General features: G+C 35.2%; 1 protein-coding gene across 3 annotated transcripts in view; it reads right to left on the reverse strand.

The window, feature by feature from the left end:
* The window catches only part of VPS13B (vacuolar protein sorting 13 homolog B), a 622,702-nt gene that overhangs the window by 72,196 nt on the left and 537,762 nt on the right, over positions 1–12,744 (reverse strand). For all 3 annotated transcript variants that reach the window (XM_054692064.1, XM_054692063.1, XM_054692065.1), the window contains 2 exons: positions 11,599–11,948; positions 6,195–6,356 (listed from right to left, as the gene is read on the reverse strand). In XM_054692064.1, the coding sequence (XP_054548039.1) occupies positions 6,195–6,356; positions 11,599–11,948 (512 nt within the window). The remainder of the gene's footprint in view (positions 1–6,194; positions 6,357–11,598; positions 11,949–12,744) is intronic.

Raw genomic sequence — 12,744 nt, forward strand, 5'->3', positions numbered from 1 at the left:
ACATCTCTTCAGCAAGGCATGCAGTTTTTATGGCTGAGTTATTCTGAACAAAATCTCAATCTTCCTGAATGTGACATATTTATGTATTTCCGTGGTTCTACCTGATGTGCTCCTTCCTAGTGTCTACTATGCCAATTTCTACTCATCCTTTAAACCCAGCCTCTGTGGAAAGTCAACTTTGACCTTGCTGGGCTTATATATTATCTTGCCTTTCTGCCACCACTGATTCAAGATGGCATTAAAATTGCTTCACACAGCCTATCAGGGCCCTCATGGCCTTCACTTACTTTCTCCTCTTGCAGTTCCACTACTCTACATTATAGCCAAATTAGTCAAGTTCCTCTGCTATTGCATGCTGTTTCATGCCTCTATGGCTTCCAAACATGTTGGCTTCTCTTTTTGGAATACTACCCTTGTTCTCGCTTCACTGTGCTAGTTAACTCTTAAACACTTCATTTACAGATTGAAAATTAATCAAGGGAGATTTTAGTTAATTTAAGAGAGTGAGATTAAATAAGCATCTACAGAGAATTAATGGTAGACAAGAACTGTGAGTAGATTGACTCAGGACTTGGCTGTTAGGTAATTTAGGTATTATTTAATATGTAAATGGGGAAACTAAGGTTTTTGGACAGGAAGTATAATAATCAGAACATTATTTAGGAAAATTATTCAAGATATAGTCTGAAAGGTAGACAGGAGTAGGGCAAAGCCATAACTAATAATCGAAAAAAAAAAACTATTGCAGTAGTTCATTTGAGAACAAAGATAAGCATTCTTGATATATCACTACATTTGACACTTTTTCAGTTAGTATTTGAGATTCTTACCTTTAAGCCTGCATATAATTTTTTCAGAGTTTTTACTTAACTTCTCAGATTCAATTATACCTTTTATTTTTAAAAGTTGAAAAAGTATGTTAAAATGTAATACAGTGGAAAAATAACATCTTGACTCACCACTCAGGTAATCACTGGTAATATTTTGATATATCTCCTTTCAATAGTTTTCTACACATTTGTTTCTGTATTGTTATGCTCATGTTTTTATAAAATTTTATATCCTGCTTTTCTGACAAATATGGTAGCACTTTCCTTCTCTATGTAAAAATGTAAAAGTCCATAATAATTTTCCTTAAAGATATGCCAGAATTTACTTAACTGAAAGTGAAATTTTGGTGTTAAAAAAAATTTTGCTACTCTAAGTAACACTGTTACCAATATTTTTGTGTGTGTTTTAATTTGGATTATTTCTTGATAGTAGATTACTAGTAGGAGATTTACTGGGTCAATGGTTATGGTCATTTTAATAGCTATGATGCTTCTTTAATAAATTGCTTCCAGAAAAGAAAGGATCAATGTCATTTACACTTTCAGTGTGTGACAGTGTCTTCTCATTTGTCCTTTCTAAACAAAGTTTAACAACCATGATATGTCATGTAAAAGCATAGGTGAACATCTGAAAATTTTTATTCGTTTCAACACTTTTGCCAGTACAGTATATTTCCTTGCCTCCCTAAGTCTGCTTTTTAATTTTTTAAGTTGTGAGAGTGGCAACAGGAATGTGCTGTTTCTGTGTATGTACTCGCGAATTATAGAAATGGAAATGGAAAGATAACTAATGAAATTAATAGTTAATGAAATTAATTAAATGAAATTAGTTAATGAAATTAATAACTAATTACTGCAAGGTAGGCAGATACTAAAAATCTGTTACTTTCCCTTCAAAGAGGAAATAAGGATCAAACCTAACTTTAATGAATTTTTAAATTTCAAAAATAGACCTAAAGAACTTTGTCTATACAATGATTAGCCCAGAATAAGTATGTTTAAAATATTTTACTATTATTTGATGAGCACAGGTTGACTATATAAGAGTTAGATTTAAACTATTATCTGTCATTTAGCCATAATTTCTGAGACATTTTATCAAAATATTCAAGGTTAGGAAAACTATTTAGATCAGAGTGAAAACAATTTAATATCTAACCTCTAGGTGACTGAATTTTGTCTACCGAGAGATCTTAAAGCAAGGATTGGCAAACTCTGGCTTGTGGGTCAAATTTGACACGCCACCTAATTTTGCATATCTGGTGAACTAAGAGTGGTTTTTGTATTTTTAAATGGTTGGGAAAAAATTAAGAGTATTTCATGATGTGTGAAAATGATTGAAATTCAAATTTCAATGCCTGTGAATTAAAGTTATACTGGAACACAGACACATGAACATAGCTGCTTTTGTGCAGCAGGAGTAGCTATGACAGAGAGTAAGAACCTGAAAGCACAATCAGTATCGCCTATCTGGCTTTACATAGAAAAGGTTGCCCCACTTCTTACAGTAATGCATGATTTACATTTTTAATCACTAAATCTGATTAGATAGTATTTCCCAGATGCTCTTCGAAATTCATACCTTGTTGTATTTTGCATTTTCTAAACATCTGCCATTTTTTCCCCGAGTTTATGAAACTTTCTATTACATCCATTTTGAAGAAATAATTTGTTAATTTATATAATTCTGTCTAGAGTCCATTTTCACCTTACTTGATGGTCTGGTTACTAAAATTATGTCATTGGTAGCTAGAATTTGAAACTCTAAACCAATGTTTAAACTATAAATTCATTGTTTTGAGGGTAAAAGTAAATGTAAATTCATACATGGAAGGTAGAGACACTCCTATTTTAAGCAGTTTAATTAACAAATAGTGTATTCTATTAACCAGAAAGGTTAGCTTGAATAGGCTATACACAAATCCTACTAATGAATAAGGTGTAATTACATTCAATTTGGGTAACAAAGCTTCTCTTGACATTGAGCTACACATACTGTCCATTTTCTGGGAAAGATTACCTAAACTCACATTTCCAGTCCCTAGATTCAACTCTATATAATGTGAAGTACTTCTCTGAAGACTAATCTCTTGCTGGTTATTGTTCTCATCCAACCTGATCTGAAGTCTACTGAAGTGGGATATTTAAGGGCCTTTGTGGTGGCACATATGACTGTGCAGCTGAATATGTTCAATTATTCCCTGGGAAATAGTTTTGTTCTTCATTTGTTTGTTTAGGCAAGAATATCCAGCATTTTAAGTGATCTTACCACGGAACATGTGTTAGAAACTATAAGGAGCGTTTATAACTTTTCAGTTCTCAAAGATTTTCCAGCTTTGGATTTCTGGAATTGGTTGTGTCCATGTTTCTTCCCATCCTGTTGGGACTTATTGTTGTTAGCAACCTCCTGTGTGGTTCTAAGATATGTTGACCTCTTTGAAACCTTTCCAGGTGTCATTGCCACTTTCTTGATCTCTGCAATATAAACTACATTGTTTAATGGAGTTAAATTCTATGAACTTTAGAAATCCTCCCTGAGACTATGAATTGACTAACACCCATAAACATGCATAGCATAAACATGCAGACACAAATGTTTCTAAAACCAAGCCTGCTGGGCAATGCAGGATATGACTTGGTGTTTGGAAAAAGGAACAGTTTGCTCAATTGTGGGTCTGTGACTACCTCCAGGTGCAGAGTGAAGCTAAGTGGCTAGTTTTTCTGAACCTCACACGTAATCTCTCATTAGAACAGGGCAGAATTTGCAATCATGGATGTAAAGAATTCCTTGAAGACTTTCTAGGGCCAATAAGACCTCTGGCTTTAGAGGGTATAAAACATACTTCCCTCAGCATAAATAGATGTAGTACAGAGACACAGTTTTTACAATTTTGTTCTGAGTTTTACCCTGAAGATTATAATGACCATTGCTCATCTTAAGTAGAAATAAAAATGAATGGCTATTTTGTCTCCAATTTGTCATTAAAATGTTCTTAATGCTTTTGGTAATATAGTTAAAAGTTTGCAAGGGTCCATACTGGACTGAGAATCCCATATTAGTCTACTTTAAATGTGGATTATTATACTAATGATTTCTCAGCCCTTCTCTGGAAACTTCACAGCTTGGTTATTCTAACAGACAAACCATGTGGCCAAAACCTAGGAGAGTCTGGAATAGTGTGGCATTCACACTATACTGACAATCAAAAGATAATGGGATTCAGTCCCAACTTTATCACTATCTAACTTAATGTTTTTATTTGTCTCCTTATCTATCAAATATGCATAACAAATAATACAGACCACACAGGAATATAGTGAAAACAAAACCAGCAATAAATAAAAGAAGACCTTGAGAAAGTGTTAAAGTATTCATATGAAAGGTTTGACTGTGGAAAAGATCATCCATTCTTTTCTGTTGCTCTCCTTCCCACCCAGAAGCTATACATCCTTACCAGGAAGAGCACTCTGTTTGTATGATTCCCCACCCATACTGGCTTCAGGATCCAGGGAATATTGAGGCCCACAGTCTATGCAACGTAAAATGGCTGAGGGAGAGTTAAGCTTCTTTTGTTTTGCTTGCCATTGGCTAAGATCTGCAGCATTACTGCAGCCTTCAGAGGTTTCTTTCCTGCCATTGCTAGAAATTGCTGGGAATGCAACTGCCATAGAAGCCTTTCAAAACTCTCAAAGATTATACAGGTATAACCTGGTTTGTCTCTGGGTGTTAGGAACTTCAAGTGTTAATTTTTTTGGTGTATGTATCTGTATGTTCTCGCTCTTGAAACAAGAAAAAATATGAACAGAAACCTCATTTTGAAATAAACAAAATGTCCTTTAACTGCTACATGGAGCCAACAACTTAAAATCTCTAATGGGAAATGTTTCCAGAAGAAAATTAGAAAATAAAGGCATTTCATTCACTCTAAAACTATTAGTGTAATATCACATTGAGAAACTTTTGTGAAAACTTTCATTTAAAAAGGTTTTATATAGTACTGTCTTGTCAGATTAACTAGAATTAAATATACTTAAGAATTGTAATGTATCTACTTTTCCAAATTTACTTCAAATGGTGTGGCAATATGATGAAAAAGAAGTAAAATCAGAATCTAGCTACTGGAAAAAAAAAAAAAAAGCAAGAGGGAGCCGGAGGGTATAACATATTCTGAAGCTGGTCTATAGGCCAGATGGGAAAACTTGTTCTCTAATCTAATGACTTTCTTTTAATCACAAGCAGACAGTAGTTTCCTTATTACCCAGAGTCTTAGAAATACATTATTCTTGAGAGTACTTCCTAGGATTTCTTTTACTCATTTAAGATCACATCTTTGTGTTTAATTCATCCTCATATTATCCCTGCAGGGCACATCCCTCTAATTATTCCCATCTAAAGTGACAGGAAAATGGAATTACACCACTTGGAAAACAGATATCCTTTGCTTTGTCTTTTCTCAACACTCTCTTGGACATATTTTGTCATTGTGCTTACTTCATCACAGATCACGAGCTGTCCTAGGAGGGCGAGAGCTATGACTTCCCTGGCTTTAAATTCTGAGTGTCTAGCACATGCCTGGCACAGAGTACGCACATGGTCAAAATCCGAATTAAACAAGTAATAATAGTCAACACATAATTCTTACAATATATCAAGTACTATTCTAGTACTTCATGCATATTAGCTCCTTTAGTTCTCACAAGCCTGGGAAATGGGTACTATTTTTTTTTAAAGATTTATTTATTTATTTATTTATTTATACACGCACTGGATATAGTCAGAAGCATGGGAGGGTGAGAGAATTCACCAGAGCCAGAGCGGGGAACAGAACAGGCAGACTGACGAAATTCACTGCTGAGGGGAGCAGCGGGCGTGGCAGGAGAGGTATGTCATGCCATGTGGGACCCTCGCTGGTGGCTGGGGATCGAATAGGCGCCGCAGAGGCTGCGGGCAGCTTCGCAGCCCAGCGCTCAACCGCTGCGCCACCAGGGGAGGCCCGAAATGGGTACTATTTTTAAAACCATTTTATATATGAGAAAACCAAAGCACAGAAAATCACTCAAAGATACATAGAGCCATGATCCAAATCTGTGAACTGGGGCTCTACAGACCGACCTCATAATCACCACAAGATGTTGCCTCAATAGCACCATGCTGGAAAGGAGAATGTTCCATTCCCAAACTAGCATGGATGTACTGTGTGCTCCTCTCTAAACATTTCTGGGTTTCCGTCGGATGTAGCTACACTGTGTGGCTCCTTGGGAGACTTAAAAAAGAAAATAACTGGACACAGGCACACAAATGCAGTATAAAACAAATCCCCAACCTTAACAATTGCTGTGTTTGTAAGGCTGTTTCTCAAATACCTGTGGGGATTTGTGAGAACGCCAGCTGTACTGGTGACTACGGAGACTCGCCAGTAGAATATTTTCATCAGTATCCACCTGGCCAAACCGCAGTGTCTCCTGTGTGTCATTACAGATCACAAAATGGCTGAAGACCAACTCCTCTACCTCAGGGCATTTGTTCTGAAAGAAAAAGAATACGAAAGCCAACGTGCATCAGATTAATTGCAAGATGTTTGGCAGCTGTCTGCCCAGTGGCGATTGTTACAACACAGAAACACTAAAAGATCTGTTGTCATTAGCTCTGGTATACAAAGTATTCTATACTTCCAGGATAAGCACCAAAAATACCTTAAAGAGATCTTAAATGTTCCAAGAATATGTTTTGATTTATACTCCTGCAAAATAAATCATACATACAGAAGAGTAAAAGAACAATAAGATCCCTCAAACTTTTAACATTTTAAAATGAATTAACATGTACTGGGTAGTACACATTTTTAAACAGAATACTGGAGGCTAGAATTACCATGTCCCTGGCCTTCTAAATGCAACAATCAAGACCAATTACCCAAGCCACAGTTTGTACCCTACAGAAAGTAAGGATCATTTAGGTATACATCCTCAGATTCGTTAAGGGGAAGGGTGAGGGTGTGTTTTGTGTGTGTGTGCACACACGCATGTATAAATCTGCTTAGGGAGAGATGTAAATAAAACCATAACATTCCCTCTATTCTTAAGAGGCTGAACACAGAAAACAGATCAACTCTAGAGTCAGTGTAAGCCAAGTTGTAGTTTTCAAAGAAATATAAGTTGAAAAACAGTTGTTGGTATCTGTTTCAGCTAATAGTCATCAATCAACGAATGTCTTCCATTAATCCACTGAGGCTCAGCCAGTTACTAGTATGTTTCTGTGTTGATACCTCCTCCTCAACATAATGGTATCTCCATTATGTTGTTGTTCTAATAGTAGTATATGTTGTTACAATAAACACTGGCAAAGTAATAGAGTGTTTCTGTGCTTATGGGTTAAAAAACAAATATTTTTGTAAACTAAAAGAATAGCTAAATAAATAACTTGGGAAGGCAAGAGAAAAAAAATCTCGGAGAATCAATTTACAAACAATGAGAGGTAACACGTAACTGGTGGGTCCCCAGTTGTCCTCAATTTCCCAGCTATGGATATAACTAACATCACAATGCCATGCTATATTTACTGAGAGAAAGGAGAAAAAAATGGGCTGTCACTCACAAATACAGTGATTTGAGTGATTATGAAGTCTGAAGCCAAGAAGTCTATGGATGAATGTACTGGAATCCAGCCTGAATTAAGACTAGACTAGACCTAGAACCTCATCTAGAACAGAATTATTTTGGGAATTAGAATCCACTTCTAGACATCTAGCCCCCAAAGTGGGCAGACAGTGCTCTATGGCTGCAATAAGTTAGGTCCCAAAGTAGCTCATGATTCCAAACGCCTGTGAGGGCTTCTAGCCCTCACCATTCTCTGTGAGTAGAGTCTTGTTTGATGGCTACACTGATCACCAAAGGAGTCTCTGGCTAAGTGAGACCAAAGTGATTATAATCAACAAATATGTTGTCTGCCATTGAGTTTCAGATGTCCTGTTTGGTCTGTCTCCCATCACATCTTGAGCCACTGTCCCTCTGCTCACTATAGCCTAGCTCTGCCAGTCCTTTTCTGCTCCTTCAACACTATTCTAGCCTCTTTTCAATTCATCCAACATGTCAAACTCTTTCCTACCTTGGTGCCTTTCCTTTGCTTCCACCTCTCGTCCTTCTCACTTGACTTTTATCTACTCAGCTTTCAGGTTCCTATTTTTTTTAATTTTTTTTTTATATTCCCCATACAATTGCAACCCCCTTATAAGGGGGTCAGGTTTCTATTTTTAAGACATTTCCTTGGATAGTTTTCTGAGATTCTGCCCAGACCAGGTTAATCCCCCTATTTTATGCTCATAACACTCTGTATTTTGCCCTCACAGCACTTATCCCTATTGGGATGAAATTATTAGTTGTATGACTCTGGGTTTAACATTGTCCTCATTATTAAGACTGTATGATACATAAAGGCAGGAATCAGGTCTGTATTATTTACAATGTTGTCTCTAGTATGCAGCATATGAATAACAGGTAAAGTCAGTATACAAACACATGAGTAAATTTAACTTTTAAAATTCCAAATATAATATATTTTCACTGTAGAGAAATTAGAAAATATAGAAAGCATGGATTTTTCCAAAGTCTCTAATTTTGTACTCAGATAATAGCTGTAATATTTTGGTGAATTTTCTTCCCCCAACTTTTTTCTTTTGAGAGTCCTATCTGTTCTTATTCTAGTCTATCCTATCCAATTTTATTTTATACATTTATCTAAAAACCTTTACTCGAACTAGAATCACAGTGTATAATTAGTTTCGATGATATCTTCCCATTTAGCATTATATAATCACCAAAAATTACTTTCATGTAAACCTTTTTTCTTCCTTTAGGTCCAACAGTGCAAACATGAAAAAGGATATGTATGATTGGAAACTCCCATCCAGATAGACATTCTGACCCAAAATTGTTTTCATAATGTGTTGGGATCAGTTTGTTGGTAAAGTTCAAGTTACTAGAGGGGGCTTGAGTAGTAGAAAAAATTTGTTATTCTCTTCATCTTTAAGACTGATCGTTAATAAATGATGAGCATTTTAGGAAAAAAATGTAAATGAAAAATATATGGGAATTGTTTACATTTTCCTAAGGAATAATCAAAATTGTCAAGAGAACTCTTTCTCTACTCCTTCATCTGTGAAGTTCATTATACTAAGTTTAAGCATTTCTTGGAATATTTTAAATTCTATTATATAAAAAGCATGTACACCATTATGACATCATATAGGTTAAATCTCAGAATGCTCACTCAGATTTATGATTAAGAGGTGGCTTCTATTTAAGATTCGTGCTAGAGTGCTGTAAAGGTTTTGCAATTAAAAAGAGGTATCATTTAAGACAAGACACACAAGTATAACCTTGACTTTTAGGTAAAATAAAAACCCTCTTTAAGTGTTGTTTTGTCTAAACCTGGGGATGTGACATAGAAATTTAAAGCAAACTGCAAATGGCAACTGGACTCTTAATCTGTTTTCACAAAACATTAATCACTTACAAAAGGGAAAAAAAATCTACAGCCAGAGAAATCAGACACTGATGAAGGCTTCTGTTAATCTTGACCTGGTGATCTAAAAGTGAAAGGTCAAATTGCTTCATGTTTCAACTGTCTGGTCCATCCACATTGGATAAATGACTTGTCTCAGATATGAGTCTGATAAAAAGTATGTGGAGAACTCAAATAACCTGTCTTGCTTATTAAATTCATATTTCTCATTGGCAACAATTATACTGTATATGAGCGTTATATATACAATAAAGTCCAAGCTTGGGAAATGAAACTTCTCCTGTAAAGGGGATAAACCAAATTCAGAACATCTTAGAAACAATGAACTTAATAACCCTCTATAAGCCATTTCAATGTCAAATGTCCTATAATTTCAAAGTAGAGCATTTCTGTATTTACTTTAGAATACACAGGGTTAGATGCCTACCGCATTAAAACTTGGTGGCAAGTACCCTTGACATGGGAGGAAACAAGAAAATTACAGCAACAATTACAGAAGTATATCCTCTTGTGGCTCATGTTAACATTGCCAAATCCCTGTATAAATCAGAACCAACTATTCATAGAATGTACCTGTCAGCAATATGCTACGTGACATATGGCTCTACTTAATCAAATATACAATTCCATTTAAAAAAAACTCAGAATATTCCTTCAAGGCACTGTGTTAACCAGTCAGTCATTCACACTCTGATGTGGTTTGAAACATTTAAATATTTATGCACCATATTTTATTTATATGTGTAACTGTGTTTAAGAGAATGTTTTTACCTTGGGAGGAAACTGGTGTTTTCTGAAGGCCATTTTGCAGTAGTTGTTACACATGAGTCCTCTTATAATGGCCCTGATACCAGGACAAAAATATCCTGGGTTTAACTGCTCTATCAATGACTCTTTTATATTTTCTAGGTTTGTTTTTTATTAAATGCATTGTTCAAAATATGACAAAAAACAGAAATTGGAGCCATGAAGGTTTTTTTCACATCGCTATTTGAACCAGCTGCAAAGATTTAGATCACACTAGCTCTTATTTTACGCATGTCCTTTGCAACAAGAAAACCATGGAATGCCCTTAAAAAAGAATTTTAAAATATAAAACAGATGTGTTATCTTCTTTCCCTTTGCTATTGTAGTGCCATGTTAGGTAATTAATTCCTTAGTCTTGTATAGGTCTTCATGCATATAAAGAAAAGAGTTTATTCCCATAAAAACTCTTAAGTTAGAGAACTCAAGCCCCTTCACTTCTCCCCCTATACAAGGGCAGTGTGGGATGAAGGTCCAGTTTACCAGGAGGACTAGCTCCACACAAATGTAAATAACACATCAGAGTATGGCGAAGTATCTCCACTTCAATAGCAACACAAACTTTATGGAGATACAGTTTTACACTGATAATAGTAATGAAAGCAGAATTGATTTGTTCCTAAATTGCGGAGCATAATATTATCCACACTTTCTCATGAAACTATTTTCCTGTTAGTGGACATGGACAGGTTCCCCATGTAAAACATGCCATTCATCATAGACTTATGCCTTCATTCCTTTTTTTGCTATGGCCAATTTCTGAGAAGAGATGAAAGTAAAATGTTACTAATCAAGAGTCTGATTCAAAAGAGCCACGATGGTAGGAGAGACTAAGACTGTATATATTACACAATATTACACACATGAAGATGCTGATGGGCATTAATATCTGCACATGGTGTTCCTCTCACTGCTTGTTCTGTTTGAAAAAGATGAAATGCTAATTATCAGAAAGGCTTACACAGGGAGATGAAGATGTTGATGGGCATTAATATCTGCGAATGGTGTTCCTCTCACTGCTTGTTCTGTTTGAAAAAGATGAAATGCTAATTATCAGAAAGGCTTACACAGGTTCTTCATTTCTGCAATGGATGCTTCGACAATTTGATACATAGCTAAGTTGAAGCTTTGGCAAACTAAAGCCATAATACTTGGAAAAAAATTTCTGGGAATATGTTACTTTCCACACAGATGTGGTACATTAGTCACAAAAATGTGGGCATGGTCTCCCATGCATGTGTAGAGAACCCATATTCTCCAAAGCTTTTAAAAATAACATGTATCACTTTGCCAAAATAGAGAAGGCCCTAAATATTATGGTGCCCATCAAATTCTTCATTCTCTCACATTTTTGTTTGTGCTTAACTTATTATTAGAAGTGATAATTAGAGGGACTAGAAAGATCCCATGGACAAATTGTAAACAGTTCTAGAATATGCATACCTGTTGCCAAGCTTGTACTGCAGTATTCAGAGAATGAACTATATGTTGTCCAAAGTTTACAAATATAGAGTCAACTATGATGGTGCAGTCAAGAAGCTTTTCTACAGCATTGTTCGAAACTGCAGTCTGTCCAAAGATGCTGAAGGGTTTGACCATGCTTTGCATCGTGACATTTCTGTACTCAAGAAGCTTACAGTCTACTTGAGCTGAAAACCGTATCTTCTGAGAGAGAGAACTATTATTCCACTGTTGCAGATATACGTGGGGTTCTCTGAAGGAAATAATCATGTATTCTAGTTCAGAAGGCACATTTTTATCAGAAATAAATGGCTGTAGGTATTGTGGTGGAGCTGTTGAGAAAACAAATAAGAAAAACAGCAGCTGAGGTAAGTCAATGTTTTATAGGAATAAAAAGACATTCAAATTATTAATTTCTTGGCTAGTTCAACATTAACTGTTTAGTAAATTCAAAATTCCCTTGAGGATATTACAATATTTCAATTGCCTTTTGATATTGTAAAGAAGACTGTCTATTATCAAATCTATTAAATATGTAATCGTCCAAAAGTTACATTCACGTTCACAAACAAAAATCTGATAATAGAACAAATGAAATGAAGAGTAGGTACATATCGAAGGAGAGTTTTATAGAAGTACTCTGTATCTACTAACCAAATCTCAAAAACAAAAACATGATTCAAATAGTTAGAAATAGCAGGTTAAACTCCATTTTTGCTGAAAAGGCAAGATGCTTAACAGCAGCTGTGTTTAGTTTTAATCTGATTTTCCCCCTTTTTCCATTACATGTATGTTGAAAACCTAATATCTGAATCAAAATGTATTAACTAGAAAGGTTTGGTACAGACTTTTAGGAATCATTATTCATGTAACATTAGTAAATTTATAAAAGGTCACTTTTGATGGGTGGCAAAATTTAATCTTTATAAACTTTAAAAAATGCCAGTCCTTTAAAATATTTGCAAATTTGTCCATCTTTTGTAGAAGGTATTGATGCTTTTGAAACCAGTTAATATCAAGTACTTTTGGAATCTATATGCCTTTAATGTAATGACTCAGGATTAGAACAAAAACAAATGTATTTCTTTCAAAAGAATAATTTAAGTAACAGTAACATCTTCACATTTT

The sequence above is a fragment of the Talpa occidentalis genome, unplaced genomic scaffold (assembly GCF_014898055.3).
Source record: "Talpa occidentalis isolate TD23 unplaced genomic scaffold, MPIMG_talOcc4v2.1, whole genome shotgun sequence".
NCBI lineage: Eukaryota > Metazoa > Chordata > Mammalia > Eulipotyphla > Talpidae > Talpa > Talpa occidentalis.